Source organism: Pseudopipra pipra, chromosome 1 (assembly GCF_036250125.1).
Source record: "Pseudopipra pipra isolate bDixPip1 chromosome 1, bDixPip1.hap1, whole genome shotgun sequence".
Taxonomy (NCBI): Eukaryota; Metazoa; Chordata; class Aves; order Passeriformes; family Pipridae; genus Pseudopipra; species Pseudopipra pipra.
Window position 1 is genome coordinate 121521196 of NC_087549.1, and position 25637 is coordinate 121546832.

At 45.4% G+C, this 25637-nt stretch overlaps 3 protein-coding genes and 1 long non-coding RNA gene across 5 annotated transcripts; 3 read left to right on the plus strand and 1 right to left on the minus strand.

Moving 5' to 3' along the window:
- The first annotated feature begins 5080 nt into the window (after positions 1-5080).
- Positions 5081-8426, plus strand: HOXA7 (homeobox A7). Its single transcript, XM_064674469.1, has 2 exons — positions 5081-5589; positions 6614-8426. Exons 1-2 carry the CDS (start codon positions 5214-5216, stop codon positions 6895-6897), a joined length of 660 nt encoding a protein of 219 aa, XP_064530539.1. The 5' UTR covers positions 5081-5213; the 3' UTR covers positions 6898-8426.
- LOC135423831 (uncharacterized) lies at positions 7004-11476 on the minus strand. The gene is made up of 2 exons (XR_010434977.1): positions 10868-11476; positions 7004-9647 (listed from the first exon to the last, which is right to left on the minus strand). It is a non-coding gene; the product is annotated as an uncharacterized LOC135423831 (long non-coding RNA).
- HOXA6 (homeobox A6) lies at positions 9515-17343 on the plus strand. Of its 2 annotated transcripts, XM_064674463.1 has the most exons (3): positions 9515-9654; positions 14032-14287; positions 15632-17343. In XM_064674463.1, the coding sequence occupies exons 2-3, from the start codon at positions 14263-14265 to the stop codon at positions 15889-15891; spliced, it is 285 nt and encodes a 94-aa protein (XP_064530533.1). In that variant the 5' UTR covers positions 9515-9654; positions 14032-14262; the 3' UTR covers positions 15892-17343. The 2 variants fall into 2 exon arrangements, with proteins under 2 accessions (XP_064530533.1, XP_064530522.1); XM_064674452.1 differs by lacking the exon at positions 9515-9654 and having other exon boundaries at positions 13642-14287.
- A 627-nt stretch (positions 17344-17970) lies between these two features.
- On the plus strand, positions 17971-20821 carry HOXA5 (homeobox A5). The gene is made up of 2 exons (XM_064674438.1): positions 17971-18770; positions 19725-20821. The coding sequence occupies exons 1-2, from the start codon at positions 18209-18211 to the stop codon at positions 19973-19975; spliced, it is 813 nt and encodes a 270-aa protein (XP_064530508.1). The 5' UTR covers positions 17971-18208; the 3' UTR covers positions 19976-20821.
- The last annotated feature ends 4816 nt before the right edge of the window (positions 20822-25637 follow it).

Sequence of the window (25637 nt, forward strand, 5' to 3'; positions counted from 1 at the left end):
CTTTTTTCCTTCCCTTGCCTTCACTTTTGGGATTTTTTTTTACCCTTTTAAATGCCCCGTGGCAAATAAAAGCAACCCGTTGCATTGCAGTAGCTCCTCAGATTATATATGTATTTATAGATAGATATAGATACAGATAAAATTTTACTGACAATTATGGTAGAATTTATGGTGTCAATTTTACTCGCTGATTTAGCCGAAGGAAATAGGTGGGCTGGCAACAGTCTAGAGCAGAGAAGACAAAATAGGATTTATTTTTAAAAACAGAAAGCTGCTTTCTTCTGAGTCGAAGACTTCCATACACCCCCTCCTCATTTCATCTACCCCTCCCCCGCCGCCCCAAGCCAAACCAAGCTCAGCAACAAAAGAAAATAGCGTAGTCTGTGAGCTTGCTGAAATTTCCCGATGTTTTGGGCGGACATCTTACTGTTCAGAGTAGATATCCTCCATAACACGAATCGCAGCACAGCTCTGCACCACACTGACCCTTGTTTGCAAATATGCCGAATAACAATAAAATCCTTCTTGTTTTACGGAGGTACCCTTATATATATGTATGTATTTAAAGCAAAATAAGACGGAACATGCTTATGGTCTTGGCAGAAGTTGTTGTTAGGAAAATTCAGAGCCATACTACAGTGCAATAAAAGAAAATGACTGCTGTAACCGTTTATGGGGTGTAAAACGCTGCAGGGCTAAAGACAAAACTTAGGGAGCCGGTAAGAAGTTTACAGATGTGCAGAACTGCGGGATGAAAAAAAATCTTTCGTCTTTACCTTGGGAAAAAAAAAAAAGAAAGAAAAAAGAAAAAAAGAAAGAAACCCGACATAAGATTTGATGAGTTCTAATTAGCAAAAAGGAGCTCGTTCTGGTGCGCACACACACAAAAACCCCTCTAATTGATCCCCGAGCCAGTATTTGGGGATGCTGGGACGCCCTCTGTTGTTGCAGACAGAGGCAACTTCAAAGAATCAGCATTAAGAGTGTGTAATAAATGACGGGTCTGCAAACTGTCTGGAATTCGGCTCTTAATGAGTTTACAACTGTCCAGCCACAATTAAGATTTTCTACAAAAGCCTTTTCATTTGTTTTGTCTGGCTGTTTTAGATAAAGCGGGAGAGCGGAAATAACAACCTTTTATTGGCCTTCCCCTGCTTAAATCCAGGCTGGGAGGTGGACATATATCTTGCCGTGGGCTGGCGGGCAGAGGCGCTGGCTCCGCCGGGCCGGGGCGGCGGCGGCGGCGGCGGCGCGGCGGTGGCGGCCGCTGGGCGGCAGGTGGCGCTGTGACCCCGCGAAACAGCGCCCGCCCGCCCTCCGCCATCAAGCGCCCGGCCACCTCCCCGAAAGCTCCTAAAATGTCGACTTTATGGGAGCATAACTGTGCTTGGAACTGCTGGCTTGGTTTTAACAAAGGCTGGTGGGTTTGAGGGTGATTTTTCTCCCCTTTTGCCGCAGGTTTTTTTCCCCACTTGTCCCTCCAAGCGGGCTCCATTAAGGGTGGCATTTACCGCCTGGCCACGCTCGGTGCACTCGTGGCAAAAGTAGATCTTGATCTGCACCAAGGACATACCGTGCATTTATTATTCTCAAAATACTGAGACATTTCGTATTATCTGATAGAGACGGATGGAGCCCTAGCACGGAGCTGCCAGCTCCTCTTTCTCTTGCCCCAAACCTTCACCTTTCTCTGGTGAAGCTCTGATCCTGCAAACAGGGTATCCTGATCTCCCGAAGGGATGGTATGAAATGAAATATTGGGAGAAAGGGGGAATTGAAGGGTTCAGTCATGACGGAAGAGGGTCTCCCCGGCTTAGCCCGGTAGGAGATCACCCGAAGAGCTTCACCCTCAGAGCACTGGGGACGACCGATGGATTTTCCAATGCCCTTGGCCACCCCGCTTATGTGAGACACAGCCGTGCGGGGAACCTGCAGCGCCGTAAAAATCTCGTTTGTAAATTATTTACCGGCGGATGAAATTCTTCAACAGCTGTCTTTCATACAAATAAAAAGCCCTGCTTGTGTCCCCAGCAATTTCGGGTCTGTGAGACCCGTTGTGATTATATTACACAGATGTGAGAAGGATGATGCTCTGCAAACTTGACGGGTCTCTCAAAGTCATTCCTAACTTACCCTCGCCTTCTATTTTGTTTCCTCGAATCGTTTTACTATTTTTCCGCTTAGCTTTTGTTGGCTTCCTCGTCTTGAGAATGAGGCTTAGTGGGGAGTTGTGGAATATTTTCGGATGGCAGTTGCCAAAAGAGATGGAAGAAAAAAGTGATTGAAAGGAAAATAAATGTAGGAGGAAAGGAAGCATAAAATGTGAGCTGAAGTATGAACGCTGTATTTTTTAAGTTTATGCCAGACAACTAAACAAATCGCTGCATTTTTACAGTACAGAGTAGTACTCTGTAACAGAACTACTTTCTCTGCGTTTTATTTACATTTCCTTAAATCAAAGGCATTCTCTTTATATCGAAATTTAGGATCCGGAAGGAATGCACTGAGCTAGTTTTTCCCCCGCACTGCTTCAAAAATTTAAGTCTTTCAAGGGATAAAGGCTAACAGCCACTCCCTGCTTTCTAACAACAGCCTTCCTATCAAATGTTTGTCTACAATGGCATTGCTAAACTTATTATGATTAATTTTTTTCCTTGGGCAGTAAAATTACATTGAAATTAAAAAGTGTTTATGCGTTGTCATACTAAGTAATAACTTGGCACAGCACGCTCCATTATAATCGTGGATAAATTATGGTGAGAACAGATTCCAAACCAACAAAATCTTCTCTAGTATGAATCACATCAAGATACTGCTTAGTACACAAGCCATAATCATGTAGTGCTCCCAGGTCGCTTATAACTTATGAGCACCGTTTTATCACTACATTTTACTTCCCGGAAAAGCTCAGAGTCAAAGAGAGGTAGTCCAAAGTTCACAAGAAAAAAAAAAATAAACCAAGCACCAAAACAATTAATCCTTCCTAGAGGATTATTTTTAAAGCGTTTGAGAATATTGCAGTGACCGAAACTTTGAAATCTGCGCCCGTTCTCTGTTTCCCCGATTGGAAAAAATTAATTCAAATGAAATGTGCGTTTACAGACGCGGGGATCTAATCTAATGTTGTGAGCGACAAATGAGAGATTTCAGAGGCTGTTTCTGAAGCAGAGTTATACCTAACTCGCAGAGGGTGGGGGAAGTAAACAAGGTGGCGGGGACCCATGTCTAGGGGTCCTCTTAGCGTTTATTCAGTAAAGACTTTTTGAGAAATCTGAAGGGTTGGCAGGAAAAAAAAAAAAAAAAAAGAAAGCCAAATACATTTTAAAAGGTGGTGGTGGTAAACACACATACACGAAGAAAATTATATGAAAATGCAAATTGTACAGAATGAGAGTGCTCGAAATACAGCTATACAGACAATCTATTCGGTCCTACGATATCCATATTTAAGTCTAGACATTGGTTATATTTGCTGTGGTTATATTTGCTGTTTCTTTCTTCTTGTATCTTGGTATGTTGTCACCAGAGGAGCAATTTATTGGTCTAATGTCATCTACTTCAGTCTCTTTGATCTTCTTGGTCGTCGTCTTGTTTGCATCGCATTCGTTTAACTTGGGCCTTTATTCCTTTCCAGCAGCCTCTTCTGCCGACGTGTTCCCACATCACGATTGCGACCGCAGGGATATTGTCTAATATTGGTGAATTCGAAGAAATATCCAAAGGGGACTCGTTCGCCAGCTTCTCCCTGACGCCTACGAATAATAACTGCATTTTCACGTACATAACACTTCGCAAATATCTACATACACCCGCCACATTTGCATGCTCTGAAGCACTAATATCTCAGGGATCTGGCTTTAAAGAGTTTACTTGCTTCTGTACAGTAACCTGTATTCATGGGGCTGTAATAACCGCGCATAAAGAGTCCCAAAGGCTGCGCGGGTGTCGGTGCATGTGTGTGTTGGAGGTGTGTATGGGGAGAGAGAGTGTCCCACGTTTACAAGACATAAAGTTTAGGGTCCGTGCGAAATATCGCCAAGAACAATTTTAACTGGTGAGAAAGTCTTTGTACACGGGGCACCAAACTATAATTGAAAGGAGAATTTCCGGGGCAATTCCATTGTGCTCCTTCCAGTTTATGATGTGCAATACAGGCAGGCAGTAAAAGCTGTCTTTACCAGGACTCCCTGTCTGAGGGAAGGGAACTCATTTTACGATCCGTTTAAAGGAAGGGCACGAAGCAGCATCCTCAATGGAGAGCCATTCGCATTGTTGGGGAGATCAGTGTTTAGAAAAGCAGCAACGCTCGCCGTCATCCGAGCGTACCGCTGCCGCCTCACGCTCAGGACTGCAAGGTATGTAGGGTGGAAAGGTAAACAGGAACAGTAAACAGGCGGCGGTGATTTGAAGCCATTTGTAGGCGATTTCTTCAACTTCAGGGTTTTTGGTTTATTTTGCTTTTTCTTCTTGAGATGTTCAGAAAGTTAAATACTCTTTTTTTTTTTTTTGGGGGGGGGGGAGGTTTGTTTGTTTGGTGTGGGTATTTTTGTGGGTTTGGTGGTGGTGCTTGTTTTGGGGTTTGCTGTTTGTTTTTTGTTTTTTTTTTCTTTCCACGGGGATGGTGACTGTGAATTTTTTTTTCCCTCGGCTGACTGCTGGGGAGCGCCTTGATTACCAAGGCTCGGCAGCCCCTCGGGATCGGGGTGGGGAGTGCCCTCCCAAGCCCCGTTGCGGGGTTACCGCCTGCTTCTTTCCCTTACGAATAAAACAAGCCATCTCCTTTATATATGTACATATATATAAGTATATATATATGTATACTTTTTTTTTAATTATTTTTTTTTCGCAACGTACCGCCGGTCCGTCTGAAGGACCGCACGGTGCGTGCGTGTTCCCCTGGGGGGCCGAGCGCCCCCCAGCCGCTCATCCCGGTGCGGCGGCGGCTGGAGGGCGCTGCCGGGCGCGGCGGCGGCGGATCCCCGGCATTCCCGGCCCGTCCATGGCCGGGCACCGTCGGGCCCCGGCCGGCACCACCTGTGAGGCGGGCGGGGATTGGCGGGCGGCGTCATATGACCCGTCACGTGCCCCAGGCAGCTCAGTCCAAAAGAAAATGGGGTTTGGTGTAAATCTGGGGGTGTAATGTTATCATATATCACGCTACCTCGTAAAACCGACACTGAAGCCTGCCGGACAACAAATCACAGGTCAAAATTATGAGCTCTTCGTATTATGTGAATGCGCTTTTTAGCAAATATACGGCGGGGGCTTCTCTTTTCCAAAATGCGGAGCCTACTTCTTGCTCCTTTGCAAGCAACTCCCAGAGAAGCGGCTATGGACCAGGCGCGGGTGCCTTCGCCTCCTCCATGCCCGGCTTGTACAATGTGAACAGTACCATATATCAAAGCCCGTTCTCTTCCGGATACAGCCTGGGCTCTGATGCCTACAACCTGCATTGTTCCTCTTTTGATCAGAACATTCCCGTCCTCTGCAATGAGCTAACCAAACCCAGCTGTGAGAAAGCGGAGGAAAGCAACCTGCACAACCAGGCTGAGCCTAATTTCCGGATATACCCCTGGATGAGGTCTTCAGGTAGGGGCGAGCGGAGAGGGCTCGGAGCCGTGGCAGCCAGGCAAAGCGTGTCGCCAGGATTACTGTCAGCACAGCCTTTATGGTTTTAATTATAGCCGAGGCGCCATTGCGTAGAAAGCCCGTGGCATTGTATGTAAATGAGTATCATAAAACTTTTTATTGCCCAATTAATGGGTTCTAGCCTCGTAAATTTATTTAACTCCATTTGCTATGGAATTTTAGCATTGAGTTGATTTGCGCTGTTTGCTATGGAAAAGCGGAGAGTTGTCTGCGGGCTCCCAGAGCCCCCACGGGTAAGCGTCTCCCCTGCCCTCTTGTCGAAGTTGGGAAAAAAAATCCCGCTCGCTGGAGAAGGCGGAGGGGACAGGGGCGTTTAGGACTAGGGGACGGGCTGTTGAGGGCTTTGCCAGCCCCCGTTGCCGAGACGTGCCACTCTCGTCCCCCCTGCCCTTTCCACGGAGATAAGGATCTATAGAAATGTACTAAACAGGAAAAGGGGGGGTGGGTGTGTGTGCGTGTTAGGGTACGAGTGTGTGTGTGAAAAAGGAGAGCTCTCTTCTGGAACTAAATGCGATGTATTGTTTACGATCCAGGAGGGGTGGGGGCAGCCCCCGACATTAAAATAAAATAAATACAGCCCAGCCTTCCAACTTTTTATTTCCCCTTGCGAAACGTGAAAGTCTGGAAGGTTTTAGAGAAATACATCGCCTGGGGGGAAAGTTCCTCCTCCCAAAAGCAATTTCCTCCCCCACCTCCACTCCTGAATGCTTTCTCTCCACTTTTTCTGGGTCTCGAGCAACTTCTTTTTTGCCCTGCCTGAGCAGGGCAGGTCGTGTGGCTGAAATGTCTTTGTTAGGGCAAAGTGGGGGGGCAGGTCGAAGTCAGAGGGTGATCGTTCACTCTGGCTCGGCCGCTTTTTGTTTATTTATTTATTTATTAAAAACAATAACAAGAAAAATAAAAATAGAAGACTTTCCACCTTTCTTCTTGTCTAACTCCTGGACGCATGTGTGCCTGTTTTCAGGTCCCGATAGGAAGCGAGGGCGCCAGACCTACACCCGCTACCAGACCCTGGAGCTGGAGAAGGAATTCCACTTCAATCGTTATCTGACTCGGCGGCGAAGGATAGAGATCGCCCATGCCCTCTGCCTGACAGAGAGGCAGATCAAAATCTGGTTCCAAAACCGGAGGATGAAGTGGAAGAAGGAGCACAAGGAGGAGAGCTCCAGTGCCCCGGCTCCCAATGAGCCCACGTCAGCAGCAGCTTCTGTCGAGAAAGTGGAAGAAGACGAAGAGGAGGAGGACTAAGGAGTCCCACTCGAGGAAGTGATCTCTTAGAATAGTGTATGCACATGACATTTGGAAAAGTTCCCTTTTAAGGAAAAAAAAAAAGAGAGACTCAGTGTTTTTATTAAAAAAAAAAAAAATCAGTTCCCTTTAATAATCATATTGCAAGCGAGCATTTGCAAACATGAAAACATTTCTTGGGATGGCTTTCCAGCCTCCTCTCTGTTCTCCCGTACTCCCCAAACCTACCCTGTGCCGAACCTTTTGGTAGTATACCCTAAGAGCATCCTACAATCATTTGGGTTTAGTTGTTTCGTGGTTTTTGTTTTTTGTTTTTTTTCTTCATTTACCCAAAACTGGGTGGGTGTCTCCAGGGGACATTTCAGTGGGAGAACTGCTACTTGCACAGATAGCAAACCGTGACCTTCCGAAGTAACTACCTGATTCAATAGTCTCAGTCATGTGTAAGGGGAAAAGTGCATTAGGCTCACATTAAGAAAAACTACCTAATTTTGAATAAGTAGCTCTGCACTTCTCTTTTTGTTTTCTCTTTTTTTTTTAATTGTTGTTAGGAAAGTATCATAACTAACAGCTACATTTACAAAAGATAAACAGCAAGTGTGTGTGTGGGGGGGAAATGTTCCACAAACCACTACAATCTACAGCAATTATTTGTACTACCTATTTTCCAGACTACCTACCTATATATCTTGCTCTGCCTACCTATCTTCGAAAGTATACTGTATTTTAGTAGTCAAAAGGATGTTACAAGATTACTAATGTGAATCGCAAAATGCTTTTAGAAATGTAAGTGTAGTCATTCGAAAAGCACGCATCAATAGCTTTGGTATAGAATTTGGTACCGAAAAGTCTGATTATATTTAAATTTAAAATAATATATTTATTCCTAAGCAATTATAAATGAAAACCATATGCTGCAATATATCTTTGTTCTCGATTCTTTACTATTCCGAGTGAGGAAGCAAACACACACCAATATTGTACAAAGCGGTTTAATATCTCCCGTTGGTTTCTACCTTCGGCTGCCTCTGCTAAAGGCCATTTTCTTATTCTGGGTTGATCTTAATATAGCGGAAAGTGTTCTTTGAACCTTTAAAAATCACCTTAAGAAAACCCCCACAAAATATTAGTCCTGATTATCCAAATATGTTAATATGTAATACCGTGAATTTTCTTAAAATAGCAGATATTGTATTTTTTTTTTGTCATTTATATTCGTCTTGGAGCTCATTTGTAAGATCATGTCATAAATTGGAAAGTATGTAATTTGGAAACTTTGTAGCATGATGTATTGTTAAGAACTCTGTATAAATCCGTCTTGAAGGTTTGGCTAAAGTTTATTCAAAAATTGTATGTTACAATGTGTTTCAATGTGTTCGTTGTGAACATTTGGATATGCCGTGTAAGTATTGGAAGTGGGAAAAAAAATGTCTGTGAACTCTCTTTGGAAGTGATACCGTGTTCAATTATCTCCCACGATAAATGTGTTTTATGTTACACAGAAAATAAATATGCTTGTTGACAATGAATTGTATTTCTTTATTAAGGAACCAGTTCGAAGGAAGCTTAAAAAAATTACTTACACAGACAAATAAAGAAATTAGGCCATCTAAACCTTCCTTCCCCCCCCCCCTCGATAATCAGGAGGGGGAAAAAATCCAAGGTGATGAATTGACACAAATTAGTCCATTTCTCTATTTTTTTTCCCTAGCGCAGCTGATTAATAAAGCGGAAAGCCTTCTTTATGGGAGGGCTTCCTTCTACCGTGTTCCCGTGTCCTCTTGCAGTCATAACCCCAGCCCAGGCGATCGGCGATCAAGCCGAAATCGCATACGGTGAAATAATATTTTGTAATGAACAGAAAGTGCAATGCAAAACTTCCAAGTGTAAATGATCTGGTCGGGTATGTGTGTTGTTTGTTCGTGCGGCTTTCGGGGGACGGAGGGCATCACGGTGGCAAGAAAATGGGGGAAAATCCCCCTGCTTTAGATATCACGTAATGTCAATGAGATCTAATATTTTCAATATTAAAAAAAATTTAAAAATTAAAAATCTAGCCCGAAAACTCCCTTTATTCGGCTGGATAAATACAGGTAGAAACAGAGCATCATTTGCGCTGAAGTTCCCTTTTTCTACTACACTCCGTTCCTGGTCAATGTACTAATTGTAATTTTAATAAAATTAGTACAAAGTCCAGGTCTTTTAAAAAACTCTAGGGCTGCCTCTTCGGTAAGATGGCGCCTCTCTAAGACCTGCCTCTTCTTAGTGATGAGGAAAAGGCCATAAATCCGTTGTTGTTTATGAAAATTTACAACTTTGCAATACAACTTTATGAGTTGTTCGGTTTTTCCATTGGTCGTTGTCGGTCATGTGGATGGTAACCGTGAACATGAACTTTTTTATAATTTCCCTTGCGAGAATAGAGCCGCATTCTTTTGCTGAGCTCTGTCCTGCTTCGGATCTCTCTGGCTTTCAATCCCCATTTCATTTGTTCTTTGTAAGGCAATAGTGAACAAAGTGTGCGGAGGTTCGGCATAAGCAGCCGCCTAGAACACAGATCCGGGATGGCAATTTCCAGTTCCCCCGCTGGAAGGTGTGGCATATTGGATTCAAAGCACTGGCGTGGCAGATTTTCAACTTGCAACCTGGCTAATTTCCTGCTTCTTCTGGCACCAAAAGGAGGGCGATTCGTCTCCTGTGCAGCCAAAGCGACAGCTGTCAAAGTCGCAGGGGCTCCTGTGAGCCAGAACCTAAAAGGTGAGAAATGTATATGACACTACTGTAAGCAGGGGAAAATGGTTTAATACGTTTAAATATTAGACATGTGTAATTAAACCAAATGGAAATGTTACCGGCCAAAAATAGAGGTGGCTGCAGCTCAGTTGATTTTGACTTAACCAGTGCATGCAAAAATATTTCTTAATAAAATGTCTATTTTATATGATTTAGCAAGGAAGCTGTGGATTTTTTTTCATGAAGTTGATTTCTGTTTGCATTAGCCAGGAGGTTTGTTGTGATGTTCAGGTTATTTTGCAATAATTCTGTTTACAGCATCAGTGAAGGGGGGGTTTTCCTATCAGGAGGAAAAAAATATTAATATCCCCAAACATTTTTAATTAATTCGCAGCATCAAATTATTAACTTAAATTTCATTTGCGGTAGCTGAACTTTAGATATTGTTTATTTTTTACTATTTCAGAAATAAAAAAAAAAAAACCAACAAAACAAAACCAACCAAATCAGTAAACACAATGTCTCCTGGCTTCTCTGCCATGTCCAGGAGGAAGGTTATTTCTAGACGGGAGGAAACAGCGCGATTGTGTCTTAGATTTTCTTTATCAGATCAAGCGCTGCCTGCATAAATTTCGTGGCCCGCCGTGGGTCCCTTCCCGGCGCTTCCCGGCGCGGGCGGCTTGCGCGCCTCGGCTGCGCGGAGCGGGCTTCGCGGCAGCTAAACCCATTTCAGCGCCGGAGACGGAGCTTCCCCCCCCTTCCTCTCCTTGTTGTGACTGTTACGGTGCGGCGCTGGGGCGGGGGAGCGGCAGGCGGCGGGCCGGTGCCCCGCGGTGTGTGCCGGCGGGGGGAAGCGGGGACCCGGGGACGGCGCCCCGGGACCCCCCGCCGCTGCCGCCCGGCTCCGCTCCCGTCTCCTCACGGCGAAGGAGAAGCTCGGAGGCCTTTAAGCGACGGCCCCGGCTCTGCCTGTGCCGCCGGTCTGATAAAGCACTGCATTTGCATTGCATTGCGGTATCCGCCGGACTGGAGCTGCAGTGAGCGCCGGATTATTTATTGCGGGGCCGCGGGTGCTCAGTGCTGCCACGGCGTGGCGGGATGGCGGAGGCGGGCGCGGAGCGGAGCGGCCCCCGCAGCCCCTGGGAAGGGCAGCGCTGGCAGCCTGCGCTGCTCGGGGGAGCCCAAATAAAAGACCAAGAGGGGAAAAAAAAAAAAAAGAAAAAAACCCTGGGCCTACCTTTTTCTACGGGAGCATCGGAGCTTGCCCCCGGGCAAGATATTCTGGCAGGACCGGCTCTGCCCACTCACCCTCCGCTTGTACCTCGGTGTGTGTCAACTGCAAGTTATCACGGTGGGAGCCGGCTGGGGAGGACCCGCCCGCGTCCCCCCGGCCAGTCTCCTTGTACCCCGCCACTCTAAACAACGGTCCGCCTTGCCCAAACTGTTTGGATTAGGAGCTATTAGTTAAAGGTTGGTTTTGATGACGCTGGCGAGCACGAGAATGATCTGAAAGTGATTTTATATACGAGGAGAAAGAGGCTTTTAAGCTTAAGAGGGTAACTACCCCCGCACCTGTATCCAAGAGTGGCTGGGGTCGCGGCCGGGTTTTCGGCGGGAGGAGGAAGGCGAAGTGTTTTGTGAAGAAGGTGACGGGGGTGCGGGGAATTACGAAAACAAATAAAAGGGGGATGAAATACACGGATGTCGCGAAGTGTGACTTTGTTGCGTTGTCAAAATGCAGTTGCTGGCTTGCTTTCTGCTTTCTAGAATGCGGGCGGGAACGGTGAGGGGAAATCGCTGCGAAATGTGTTTGGGCAGGACATTTCCTCGGCAGACCTGGGGGGTAGCAGATTATTGTAATTCGGGGTTTTCTGGGGGTAGGGGGAGGAGCGGAAAGGACGCTTGAATGTGACTGAAGCGGAGATTGCAGTGCAGACGGTTTAGCTGTCACTGTAACTACTCTAACACGACTCAGTCAGGCAAACGTGCAGATTTCATGCATTTTCATATTATGGGACCGACGGAGAAATATTTTCGCTGCCTGCAGTGGGGCTTTCGCAACTTGGTTTGGACGCAAGCAATAACTTGAAAAACGGGAAAGAAACAAAAAGAAACAGGGGGGGGGGAAACAGTCTGTAACCGATGCTATAAAATGTAAATACAACTAAGCCTGGAGCGATTTTTTTATTTTAAATTCTGTTTTGGTCTGTATGATGGATTTAAATAGAAAACCGTCTGGCCACAACTTTTTAGAAGTAAGGCCAGTGGGTTTTGGTTGTCCTGAGTGTTTTTTTTTCATGGTGCTTTTTCGTTCTGACCTGAGTTGGCGAAAATCTGCTCTTTTAAAAACCTCTTCGTATTTGCCGTGTTGTATGTGCTTGATGGCTGGTGTTTCCTCCTTTTTAGACTCTATTGTCACTGAGTAAAAAACCTTTTTTTTTCCTCTGGAAAAATCTGTTTTTCAGGAAATACATGTTTCTGAAATGACCTCTCAAAGCATGCAGCTAGTGAGCTGTAATTCTACCAGGTGTGTTTATGGATTGGCTGGGCTCAAGAGGTTAAGGAAGTTTAAAAAAAATTGGAGGCAATCAACATCTGAATGTGAAAGTCCAGCTGAGACTGCAAACAATACAAACGATTGTGGAGCGATGTTTTAGCTCACTACTGTTTTATAGGTATCGTAATCTGCCCCCGGAAATGAGACAAATAGTCTCCCAACAAAAACAAAACTCTTTTGAAAGCTGCTTTAGGAAACGGGGCTCGTACGAATGTCACTTTCCGTGACAGAGCGCGTTTAAAATTAGGCTATTCAATCTGTTGTAATGGGCACGGATTATGAGTAAACACAGCTTGGAATGAACAACCTCATGTTATCTCCAGGAACTGCGCGGTTATGGCTGAATTAAATGCGCATCAGCGAATTTCATCAGCACTGTTACTGTCCGAGCCCTGGGCCAAGAATTATATTTCCGCTATGGGGTAACTGCCATATTGAAAAATGAAGGTGGAAATGTTTGTTTCGTGTATTGTTTTTCTCCTCTTAAGGGTACACATTCGCTTTTAATCAAATTATTCGGAGCAACAACCAAACCGATTGGCTTCTGCTGATTCATTAGTAGGGCTATATTAATTAGGAATAGTCCTACTGGCTCATTTTTTATTTTGAGTGTTTGATTCCCTCGGCTCAGCTCTGGCTGAAGCAGGGGTAGACTTGGGAAGAAGAGACACGCAGAACTTTAGCTGGGCTGCTGGGCGGCGCTGGGAGACTGCCGAGCTCTTCTCGAGGCCTCCTCGGGCACTTGGTGCAAATCAAAAATCCCCCTCCCCAAAAGGGCACCGCCACGACCTCCGCGTTAATTATGATGGTGTTCATTAAAATACGAGACCTCTTCCATGCGGGACGGGTTAGCCTCTCTCACAAAAACTGGATTCGACACTGGGGCAGGCTCCCTGAGCTGCGAAGGGAAGCCTCAGCGGAGGGGCAGTTTTCGACTGAATGGATAAATAAACACGTTTTAAAATCTCCTAAAAATTCTTGGATGTGGTTGTGGCATCGCGATGGCAAACTGGAGAGAGGCCGCCCCCCCTCCGCCCCCCACGCTGCGTGGCGCTCCGCTCCCCCTTTCACGTGCTCCCTGCACTCCAAAGTTTCCCTCCGCAGCATCCTCCACCGCCGTCTCCTTCCTTCTCTCCCTCCTCCTTCCCTCCGCCGGAGACCCGCGGGCGGTTCGCCCACCCTCCCTGCGGGGCTGCGCGGCTGCCTCGTCGTGGGCCCTCCAACTTTTAAGGGCGAAGACCCCCTACACACACCTCCAGCGGCCGCGGGTGGGTCCCCATTAGCCGCTGTCACACTGCCCGCGCTGCCGGGAATTATCGCTATTATTATTGTTATTACTACTGAATTATTTTTCCCGCGGAGGGGCGGCGCCGCCCCGGGGGCGCGGCCGGTGGCCGCGGCACGGCGCGGTGCGGTGCGGGGCGGCGCGGGGCGGCGCGGCGGGGCCGGGGCTGCCGGTAAGTTGGCGGCGCGGTGGCGGCGGCCCCGGGGGAGCGGGCGCCGCGCGCGCTCCCATTGGCCGCCCCGCCGTCAGCTGCTCCTATTTTCTGCTGTCGCTTTTGGCGCTCGGCCATCCAGAAACAAACCACTTCGATGACTCCTAATAGTTATCGCCAGATGTACTAATACACAACAAATCACGGTCCGAGAGAGGGGGAGAGCAAATGAGTTCCTATTTCGTGAATCCCACTTTCCCGGGGAGCCTGCCCGGGGGCCAGGACTCCTTCCTCGGCCAGATCCCCCTGTACCCGGCGGGCTATGATGCTCTCAGGCATTTTCCGGCTTCGTACGGGGCAAGCAGCCTGCAGGACAAGACTTACACCTCACCCTGTTTCTACCAACAGTCCAACACCGTCATTGCTTGCAATCGGGCTTCCTATGAGTACGGAGCCTCTTGTTTTTATTCGGACAAGGACATTAGTAGCGCCTCTCCCTCCGGCAGTGGCAAACAGAGAGGGCCCGGGGATTACCTGCACTTTTCTCCCGATCAACAGTACAAATCCAGCGGCGGCCAAGCCAAAATTATAAATGACGAAGGTACCGACCGGAAGTACACGAGCCCTGTTTACCCCTGGATGCAGCGGATGAACTCCTGCGCTGGTAAGGCATCTCGATGCAATCAAGGGCGGGAGGGGGGGCAGGAGGGAGGGAAAGGAAAAGTTTCTTTTCTTTTCTTTTCTTTTCTTTTTTGTTCCTATTTTGTTTGTTTGTTCTTAGATAAAGTCCAGACTGCTGGAGAAACATGGTTCCTGCAGGGAAGCATGTAACATGAAACCTTCTCAGGTTATTTTAGACCTGGCACGTTGGCACCCTCGGAACGGTGGCTAAGATCCCAGTTTGTAGGTTCACTGGAGAAAGTTACTGGGGAATCCTTAGAAGTAGGGTAAAAAAAAAAAAAAGAGATAAAAAGGAGCAGAGCAGTTTTACCACTCTCTTAAAGCCACCCCAAAGCCTCTGCTCTGCTGCTTCATTGTCAGAGAGAAATGCAAGGAATATGCCCTCTGTACTGAGGATCCAATGCATTTGTGGCACATTCCTCCTCGCCCCCCTCCCCCAGCTCATTAGCCTGTGAGTATTGGATATTGAGAGCACGTTTCTGAGGCCGTGAGCGCACTTCCATGGCATTGCGATTTTTTTTTCTGAATTTAAGAGTAAACTTCACATAATTGAACTATTCTGTACAGGAGTGGTGCTGGGGGCTGGGAGTGGGTTGGGAGGGTTGTACTGGAGTGGCACGTATTTTTTATAATCCCATATTAAGACGTTTACTTCCAGCGTTTGCTAATGACTCCCCTCTTCTCCCATCCTCCCGAGTTTACGTTTGCTGAAGGGGAGATCACATTTCTTTTTTTTGGAAAGTTAAACTTTTAGCAAGACCATCCTGACGCTGCTTTGCATTCGAGAGCAATAAATTCTAGAGCAAATGGCAAAATGCTCTTCTATGATCTTTAGCTGATGTCTATAATCATACTTAAATTAGAGACCCTCCGTAGTCACAGCCGTGGCAATGGCTGCGTGTTTGTTTCAACACACCCGCATGTGCGTGCACACACATAGGCGCAGAGACATGAGGCTTCCCGGGTAGCACACGTGTGCGTGAGTCTGTGTGTGTGTGCGCGCACAGGCTGCCAACGCGCAGGGAGCAGACGCTGCTCAGTGATTCACACGGGTGCTACCTACTGCCCTTCCCCTAGGTCTACCTTAAAGCCTCTTTGTATTCCACTTACCCCACTACCGTAAGCACGCTGCACATCCGCATTTACAGCTAGGCAGCCAGGAGAAAAAGAAAAGAGGGGGGGAAAAAAACCCTCCAGGAAACCAGAGCAGCTTCCCCCCCTCCCCGTCATTGTGCCTCCAAAAGGAGGCAGAATATACTAATCGTTCTTTCTGGTCTGAAATCACTGGGCCCTGTCCAATGCGATCGTTTTGTCTTTACTTCTACAGGTACAGTATATGGAACACATGGGAGACGAGGGAGGCAAACTTACACCAGATACCAAACGCTAGAGTTAGAGAAGGAATTTCATTTTAACAGATACTTAACCCGAAGACGACGTATTGAGATTGCAAACGCTCTCTGCCTTACTGAACGCCAGATTAAAATATGGTTTCAAAACAGGCGGATGAAATGGAAAAAGGAAAACAAATTCATAAGTTCCACACAGCCAAGCAGCGAAGAAACAGAGGAAAAGTCAGGGGAGTAGAACCACTTTTAATAAACGCTACCAGGCCTTTCCTTAGCACTTACTACTATTATTATTTACCTTGTGTTCCTTCTGCTACTGAAATCCTATAGGTTTGTCACAGTCTATTAATCCCCAAAAGGCTTGTTTAAAAGATGTACATTTGCAATCATCTGTGACTTACTTTAATATATGTGGAAGTCCTAGCTTTTGAGCTACAGGCATGTATGTATATAATCACCTTTCCAAAGCATATGGCATTGCCTAAACTACTAGAGAATTGGCCCAGAATTTTAAATATTTGAGGTGAGCATCTATGTGTGGGTGAGTGCCCCCGGTGTGCTTGTGCGAGGAAAGATAAGGGAATTTTTTTTTTTTAATTATAAATGTTCTTACTGTAGAAAGACAAGAGATTTTAGAAAATATCGGGTTTATGGTTTTGCTAGCTCCCACTAAGTCTGGCCATCTCGTTATGCTGTGTTTGGGAGTTTATGATCTACAGGGGGGAAAAAAGTTTTAGTTATGTATAAGATATTTAAATAGCAAAAGGAAGAAAAATCCTTTTAAAAAAATAAATCCCTGTATATAAACTTGAAGATGAATTGCAGGGAGATTTTTTTAAAATGCCCCTAAACTGCTTAATCTGCACTACTAGTATTAAAGCAAAAACTCGGCGTTAAACTTCAGGGGAAGCGAGGGAAGAGGTTTTGAAGTGGGAAAATTTCTGTGGTTCCCGTTGAGCTTACATTGAGGTTTCAGTGAGCTCAGCTCTACACTGAAGGGGCTTTGAATTATGGACTACATTTATTGGGGCTTTGTGGGCTTAGATCCATCTGTTTTTCCTTGTTTTAAAAATATTTTTCTTTCTTTTTCTTTCTTTCTTTCTTTCTTTCTTTCTTTCTTTCTTTCTTTCTTTCTTTCTTTCTTTCTTTCTTTCTTTCTTTCTTTCTTTCTTTCTTTCTTTCTTTCTTTCTTTCTTTCTTTCTTTCTTTCTTTCTTTCTTTCTTTCTTTCTTTCTTTCTTTCTTTCTTTCTTTCTTTCTTTCTTTCTTTCTTTCTTTCTTTCTTTCTTTCTTTCTTTCTTTCTTTCTTTCTTTCTTTCTTTTTCTTTTCTTTCTTATTTATTTTAAAAAAAAGTCTTATTAACTCGGAGGATATTTTTCTCCGCTTCTGTGGTATTTTAATGCACATTCGCATTTCTTAGCACTGGAAAAAATAAATTGATACTCTGTAGAAAAATACCTGCCATAAAATGCTTCCACTTCTGTAAAAGTAAAATAAGCTCAGCGAAAATATTGATTAATATATACGTTATATCTCTCTATATTATATTGCGTGTGCATGAGTATGCGTGTGAAACTGTGTCCAAATGCACTTGTATAGCCATCGAGGCTCTTTTGTTTGGAAGGCAGCACAGTTTGGGCTACTGCTCTAAATATATAAAAAGCCAGACCTGAAGAACGCCAATGCACAATGGCTACCGCCGCATTTAGAGAGTTATTTTCCTTTCGAGAGGCGATAAAATAACAGCGGCCGTAAAGTCGCTTGGAATTTTACTCCCTAGCTGGAAAAACGCTGCGCGATATTTATCTTTCATAGGTACCTGCCATTTCATATCGGCAGGACCCCGCTGCCTCTCTAAAGCTCCGGCACGGGAGTAATTGGGGAGGGGAAATTATATATATACCTATATATGTAGAAGAGACATAAGCGTTGTCAGCTCCCGAGGACGGATCCTATAGGCTTTGTGAACTGGTGTAAATAAGCCGCGCACGGAGGAGAAGGCAAGCACAAAGCTCTCTCCACTCCGAGCTCTCCGGCGGGCGGGTCGGAGGAGCAATTCCCGCCGGCCCCGCGGCCCCGCCGCCGGTTGCCGATGCCGCTGGTGGCGGCGGCGGCGCCGGGCGCGGTGGCGGCGCGGCCCGCTCCGCTCCGCGCCTCTCCGCTCTGCTCCGCGCCGCCGTCGGGGGCCGTCACCCCGGGCCGACCCCGCGGAGCCGCCGCCATCCCCCGCGCCGCCAGCGGGTGGCGCTGGAGGCCGGCGGACGGGCGGGCGGCGGCGGCGGCGGCGCGCACGGGCGGCGCGCCCCGGGCCGCCCGCGCCCTCCCAGCTCCCCCACCAGTGCACGAGTTTACCTCTAGAGGTCATCAGGCAGGATTTACGACTGGACAACAAAAGCACGTGATGTGAAGCCGTACCCCATATTTGGGTGCCTACGTAGGAGGGAACCAAGTACATGTCCCAGTCATTTCCATAATTCATCATAAATTGTGCAAGGGTGCTATAGACGCACAAAACGACCAAGAGCCACAAATCAAGCACACATATCAAAAAACAAATGAGCTCTTATTTTGTAAACTCATTTTGCGGTCGCTATCCAAATGGCCCGGACTACCAGTTACATAATTATGGAGATCACAGCTCGGTGAGCGAGCAATACAGGGACTCCGCCAGCATGCACTCCGGCAGGTACGGATACGGCTACAATGGCATGGACCTCAGCGTCGGGCGCTCTGCTTCCACCCACTTTGGTGCCAATGAGAGACCCCGCAGTTACCCGGCCAACACCACCTCTGCCTCGACAGAGCCCAGGTACAACCAGCCCGCGACGTCTTCTCACTCGCCTCCCCCTGACCCTCTGCCCTGCACCGCCGTGGCCGGTTCGCCTGTCAGCGAGAGTCACCACGGGGTGAAAAACTCCCTCGCCAACTCCACCAGCACTTCGTCCAATTCCAGCAGCAACACGCACATCAGCAGAGACGGGGTTGGCACCTCGTCTGGGACTGAAGAAGACACTCCAGCAAGCAGCGAGCAGGCAAGTGCCCCGACCGACCAAAGCACAGCCCAGCCTTCACAGCCCCAGATCTACCCTTGGATGCGAAAACTGCACATAAGTCATGGTAAAGCAAATACCCTGTTCTTTCTTTATTTCTCTGGAGGAAAAGGAGGATTTAATGTAAACCGGGTGGCTGCGCCGAGCAAGGTCGGGGAGAGAGGGAGAGGAGGGCGTGAGAGCGGGCAGTCTCCGCACACGCCACAACTCTGCTCGCAGGGAAGCACGCTCCCTTCTCTGGGCGAGTCCCCCCGAAAGGAAAAAAACCTCCCGGCCCCAAACCCACAACCCGTCTGGCTCCCAGCGCCGGCGGGGGAGCAGAAGGCGCCTTGCCGAAGGGGGATCGGGAGCAAAGGCTGCTCCCGGCTCTCCTCTGGATGGGGGATCTTCCAGAGGGAACAGCGCGGCTGACCCCATTTATTTTGCTGAGACATATTAAATAGAGAATAGAAGAGGGCGAGAAGGGCAGTTTTCAATGCTGGGAAGCCGGGGGGGCTGGGGGAAGGGCGAGTCGCCCCAAACTCGGGGGAGAGGGCTTGAGGGGCGCGGGGAAGTGAGGCAACTTTCAGCCCCGGGTACCTGCCCTGCTCTCGCTGCTGGGAGAGCGGCCGGGAGTTCGCTGCCTCCCAGAGCCTTCCCCAGCTCAGCCGTGGGAAAGGGCTGAAAGCTTTGCTCTCCCAGCTCTGAAAACCCAGCTAGCAGCAGAGACATCTTCCAAAGCAGCTTATCTGGGGGAGACGTGGGGGGAATTAACCTTCTGGGGGGGAGGGGGAAGGAAAAAATTCAATTTTAAAAAATCGAACCACAAATCCAAGCGAAAACTTACCGAGACTACCAAATCCCCCTCCCCCAAGCCTTTCCTTAGAGGGGCTGGAGGGGGAAACTTGTTGAGCGTTTATCCAAAGCAGAAACAAAACCAAGCAGGACTGAGAATAACGGTCCTGGTCGCTGGTAGCTGCAATGAGACACGAAGGCTCCGAGTGGCTGCTGAGAATCTAAATCATGTACTTTTCTCTTCCAGACAACATAGGGGGACCAGAAGGGAAAAGAGCTCGGACTGCTTACACCCGCTATCAGACCTTGGAGCTCGAAAAGGAATTTCACTTCAATAGATACCTGACCCGCAGAAGAAGGATTGAAATAGCACATGCTCTTTGCCTCTCAGAGAGACAAATAAAGATCTGGTTCCAAAACAGGAGAATGAAATGGAAAAAGGATAATAAGCTGAAAAGTATGAGCATGGCAGCTGCAGGAGGGGCATTCCGTCCCTAAGCGTTTGATCAATTAAAAGTACTGAGCAGTATTAGCTGACCCTGCGTCGTCTCATGTCAGTACTAAGTTGACTTTCTAAAACTTCCTTGTGTTACTTCTGTGAAGAAACCCTGTTCTTGTCGCCCTTATTCATCTTTTAATCATGAGCCTGTTTATTACCATTCTCTCGCGTGTATAAGTAGATCTGCTTTTATCGTACATTTCTTTGTCTTGAATGGCTTTGTCTTGAAAAAAATAATAGATGTTTTAACTTATTTATATGAAGCGAGCTGTGTTACTTGAAGTAACTGTTAAAACAAAACAAAACTGAACAAAAAAGAACAAAAAGGAAAAAAAAGAGAAGTTAAAAAAAAAAAAAAGGAGAGAGAGAAAGAAACCCTCCCCCGGTTTAGTACAAATGTTATGTGTTGCACTCAACCTGCTTAACTGTGCATGTGTGGTCAAGTGTTAATGTCTGTATAGCTCCAAGCTGTTAAAAATATTTTTATTCAAACTACCTATATAATTCCTGTGTAATTAATGCTGTTGTAGAGGTGAAATGATGAAATCAACTGAATTTGTCCTGCGTGTAGTGAATAGTGAATCTGTGACGAAAACTGTGATTCCAAGCAGTATGTCCTTGCTGTGCCTTTGTATATGACTCTTTGCACGAACTCTTAGAAGTGGCTCTTATTAAGCGCAGCTTCTGTGATGTATGTTTTTTGTGAACAAAGTTACAATTATAGTCAAAGTCTGGCTGTTTGAGCAAACTGTGATCAGCTTTTTTTTTATTATTATTATTATTATTTGTTTTTAAAAAAACCTGACTGGAAATCAACAAAAAAATAAACTTTCTATTGTAAAGTTTTCGTGATCTGGTTTGTGCAAAGCAAGAAGTTGTGCTTCCAGATTTGCCTCTGAAAAAAAAAAAATAGCCCGTGCAGAGTTTGTAATAATATTTTACCTGGCTCCTGCTGCACGTTGCAGATGGTGGATGCTGCAATTGTCCGCTACCAGTATTTTTAATTGAAAGTTTGACCGTAAGTTCTTCCTTACTGGTTTCTCCCTAGGTGGAAAGCTGCATCGCAGGACCACAATCAACACTCTTTGTGAGTGAATCAACTGTTAGCTGTTTGCTGATGGTTAAGAAAAAAAAAAAAAACCAAACCAGAAAACATGTGCTTTGTTAAAACACTGCTAATGCCAAGGCGTGTTTGCATCGCTCTAGAATTTCTCCTGTGGTTTCATTAAGTATATTTGCAGGACAGCCACGTCTGAGCCCTCTGCGTCTATCAGTAACCCTCTCTAGCCACATTCCCACTCTTCACCCTTTAAAGATTTTTGATTTTCTTTGCTACAATTAGTTTGCTATAAACGTAATGTTACTTACCCCATCAGAGCTTGAATGGTTAACTCTTCTGAGCTTCTAAGAGCAACTAAAGATTTGCACATTTACTGACTGGTTACATTGATGCCTTCCCTTAAAAGTTATAAAACAGTAAACTTTATAAGCCCCAGTTCCGGCTATATGACATTTGGGTGCCAAATGAATAGGGTTTTGTCTATGAATTAGATCGTAAAATCATCCATAGCACAGACAGATAGGCTCACTGGCTATAAAAAGTCACGTGGTGCCATTAAAGTAAGTTTTATGGTTTTGGGGAGTTGACATCCAACATTATATACCACATAACATATAATCTCACTGACGCTGGACTTCATTTGACTCTTTTGCAGGCTACGTGTGCCTCCTGGCCATTCAAATTGTCAGGTTTAGGGACAGAAGTATCCAAACCACAAGTTCTCAGTACTATATGAAAAATGGCTCCTTGCAAGTCAAAGGTAAGTTTTGTGCACAAGTTCCTTAAAGTTTATTTGTACAGTGAGGAAGCCGAGGCTCCCGCTCGTTCTCGCTGCCTCTCGCCTCTCTTTCTTTCTCTTTCTCTTTCCCTTCCTTTCTGCCTGGAGCTTTTCAGGATGGTCCCACCGAGCCAGAGAGGCAGGATCAACCACTAATGATCCAGGTTGCCTGCAAATTCCCCCCCCCCCCCAATCCCTTCACTCGCAGCAGCTAGCTCTCTATTTTAACGATCAAATCAAAGTAAACCACAATAAGCGACTTTGGCAGAGATGGATTTTGGGGCCTAGCTTTAATCACTTTGACTACCACAGAAGATAATTACTTCCTTTGCTCCGATAGACTCTCCAAGTTTGGAGAGGTTTTGTTTAGCAAAGAGTAGTTACTGAAGGCGATTAAAAAAAGGGGGAAACAAAATAGATGGGGCTTGATATTATCTGGGCTGTATCTTATGCAGGCATGATAGAGTTGGAGGCGTGATGATATGGTAATAATCCTTGGATTGGTGAAATATGTTGCACATCAGAGATAGTATTAAAATGGCACAGACTGTACTGGAGTGCTTAGATACATATTTTCTGCATTGGGTTGTGCAGAAAGCTTTAACTACATGTCTATGTCCATCTATGAGTGCGTACTGTGTTTTATGGATGCGCATTTATAACATTGCTGTAACTTTTTCCTGACCCTATATACAATTGTATAAATATATTTAAATTACATGCATGTGTGCTTGCATGTACCTATCGGTCTATATGTCTGTGTAAAGCCGTGCAAATGCATATACGTGTCTAATATTGGTGTAGTTACATATACAAAGGGTGTGTACGTGTGTATACATATACATGTCCCTGTGACTTTTTTTTAAAGCAAACCAATTGACTGTAACTTGTAGCATTAATACAAGAGACTACAGGTCATTAGAGTGCTGCAAATTATGAAATACGGGCTTGGTTTATTGAAGATTGTAAATATCCCCCTAGCTCTGCTCTCTCTCTTTTTGCCTTATATTGCTGGCTGCCATTGTGGGGTAGGCCCCAGCTGCATGTTTACTTCAACATTCTTTTTATTTAAGTGGACTGTTCTCACTAGAGTGTGATTACTCAGCAATAAACTTTATGGCCGGATTTAACTTTAGTCTTTGAATTTCCAGGACTTGAATGAAAGGGTGAAAGGAACTCTATCTTTCTCTGGGTAACATTAAGGCCTGATCCTTATCCTCAGAGCTGTTACTTTGGCGAGTGATCTCAGGGGGGTGCAAACTGACTAGTCGGGGGCTAGGGAAGAGATTTGAGAATTGCCTACAATCTCTCTCTCTCTCTGTATATATCTATATATCTATCTCTCTTTCTCTCTCTCTCTATATATATCTATCTTCAAACCAACTGTGGGTATCTCTTTCTCTGCTCAGTTACTCCAGTGTTTGGAGTAACATTGATTCAGCACATTGCATTGTTTTCCTTTATGTGTCATAAAGTTCGGTTTGCAAAAGAACAGCATGGTATGACGTGAGAGATGGGCTTTGTTTTATTTTGCTAGTGCTATTCCGCTTGAATATTGTGGTTTAGGCTGGTTTTGCTACTGCAAGCAAAAATGAGAGAAAGGCACAGGGGTACAGGAGGGTAAGGTTGTTGTGTACCTCTGCAAGGTCTGCACATTGCTGTCTGATTCCTATTTTTAATTTGTCTTTAACTTCAAAGAAATGGTAGTATATAAGGTAGGTTCATCTCAAAGATCTCAGTTTTACAAATATTTAATATTTAAAGTCACCCCTTGTGTAAGATAAATGGAGTCTGAAGCCTTTGTGTCTGTCTATCCTTCCAATGAACACTAAACAAACACATCTGCATATATTTTATATTAAAAAAATGGGAAAGGCTTTAAAAGAACACATCCAAATGCACATTTGAAAATCATTTCCGTTATAAACAGCTGGAGATTTTATAGTACACTAGCTGTCACATTTTCATCAATAGGAATACCAGAAAGTTATATATGATAGGTGTGCATTATATTATACTATATGTCATAAAATTTTATAGTTTGAGGCAAGGCATGAAAAACCTTTAAAAGTTTGAGCTTCATTTATTTGTGGGTCCTTTTGCTAGGAAAATTATTTGCTTGTAGATGGGAATGATACTAGACACAAACAGCTCACGATTACTCAGTATTCAACAACACTGCATTATTTGAATTAGCTGGTGAATATACAAACACACACGCACACCCGTTCAGCTAATATTTTAGGATGCTGGATTCCATCGTAGACTGTAACTTTTAATTGTTTAGAGTGAAAATATTTGCTACTATGTGTTTTCTACATTTCTGGTTGTGGCTTTTGGAGCCTATTCCACGGAAAGCAATGTACAGAGATTCAAGAACTATGGAGAAGAAAAATATCCCCAAGCCCAGAAGCATACAAACCCGCCCATACTGCAAGACACACTAACAACAAAAGAAAGTTAGATAGAAATGACAACTTCACCGTATTTCTGGCCCTGCCCTGTCCTAAGAAGCACAGTTGAAACCATTCAAATCCAGAAATGCATAAAGATTTCCTAGTCCGCTTTGAAATTTAAAATTCAAACGAGCTCAGACTGCCGAACTCCATGAAAATAGTCCCAGGTCCGAATTGTTTTCCGAGGGAAAATGTCATGGGGAATTATCGCTGGGAATCAGGAGAGAGGTCTTAACTGCACGCGTTATTTTTCTGCTGTATTTGGAGGATTAATGCGTGGGAATTTGTTCTACCTTAGGCGTGGCAAGTTGCGTTCTGTGATTTGAAATATAGCTTGCCTAATCCTTTGAAAGAAATACTTGCGTGTAGTGTCTCATGTCTAAGCGTAAGGCCAATTAAAGATAAGGCAGCTCTCTTAATGTGCGTAACTGGTGACTTTGCAAGACATAACTTTCTCTAAACCAGAAGTATAACAATCCAATGGAAAGTCATCCGTAAATTACAGCTCTGCAGTCTTGTCTAAACCATGCAAACGCCCTAATTGTAGAACATTACAGGGAAATTATTATTCTGCCATTTCCTTACATTTAATAAGTGTGTATCTGTGGAAGGGTGACAACAGAGGGGTTTGCAAACTGCTTCATGGGAAATTGAACGGAACAGATCATGAGGGGCGGATCAGGAGGTTTCGATTTCAAACCCTGGATCCTAGAGCAGTGTTTTTTCCCGCCCCGCATATACAGACTTAAGGCATGAAACGCGGACATAAGTAAATCTCCTGACCAAGTTATCGCTTGGCTTTCTTAGTTCTTTCTCTTTCCTGCCCTCAAAATCTTCCCGATTTGAGACTAGAGTTGCTAGCCAGAGCACAAAACCACGGCTCCCACAGACGTCTGATCATCTTTGAAAATATTATCCCCTTCAAATTAAAGCATCCCCACTAATGTCTCTCTGGAAGGCAGATACTCATGGACCACCCCAGTCACATGTTCCTGTAGCTACACGCACAAACGCTATCAAATCTGACACAGAGAGCGTGTAAAATTTGCATGAATTTTGCTTTATAGCATGCAAAAAGAATCTTTCCTATATCCCCTCCCCCCCAAAAATGTCTTTTCAATAATAATATTTGCGATGAAGGTTATTGGGTAATTATTGCAATTTTGTGGAACAGTCCTTGCTTGAGGTGAAGTCTGTCTCTGGATAATAAATGGCAGCCCGTGCAGTTCACTGCCAGGTTAAGTAAATGCAGAAAAGATAAATCTGCACACCCTAGGAATCACCAGCAGAGCTCGCTTTAGACCAAGTTCACAGTCAACTCGTTTGCCTAGACAAGGCTTCGCAAACAATTAGAGTTGTTTCTTTAT

What these genes read in the sequence shown, in the direction of transcription:
- HOXA7 (XM_064674469.1), top strand. Translation starts at nt 5,214, where the DNA reads ATGAGCTCTTCGTATTATGTGAATGCGCTTTTTAGCAAATATACGGCG. An exon ending in CCCCTGGATGAGGTCTTCAG is followed by an intron (nt 5,590 to 6,613) that starts GTAGGGGCGAGC and finishes GCCTGTTTTCAG; the next exon opens with GTCCCGATAGGAAGCGAGGG.
- HOXA6 (XM_064674452.1), top strand. Translation starts at nt 13,852, where the DNA reads ATGAGTTCCTATTTCGTGAATCCCACTTTCCCGGGGAGCCTGCCCGGG. An exon ending in GCGGATGAACTCCTGCGCTG is followed by an intron (nt 14,288 to 15,631) that starts GTAAGGCATCTC and finishes TTACTTCTACAG; the next exon opens with GTACAGTATATGGAACACAT.
- HOXA5 (XM_064674438.1), top strand. Translation starts at nt 18,209, where the DNA reads ATGAGCTCTTATTTTGTAAACTCATTTTGCGGTCGCTATCCAAATGGC. An exon ending in AAAACTGCACATAAGTCATG is followed by an intron (nt 18,771 to 19,724) that starts GTAAAGCAAATA and finishes TTTCTCTTCCAG; the next exon opens with ACAACATAGGGGGACCAGAA.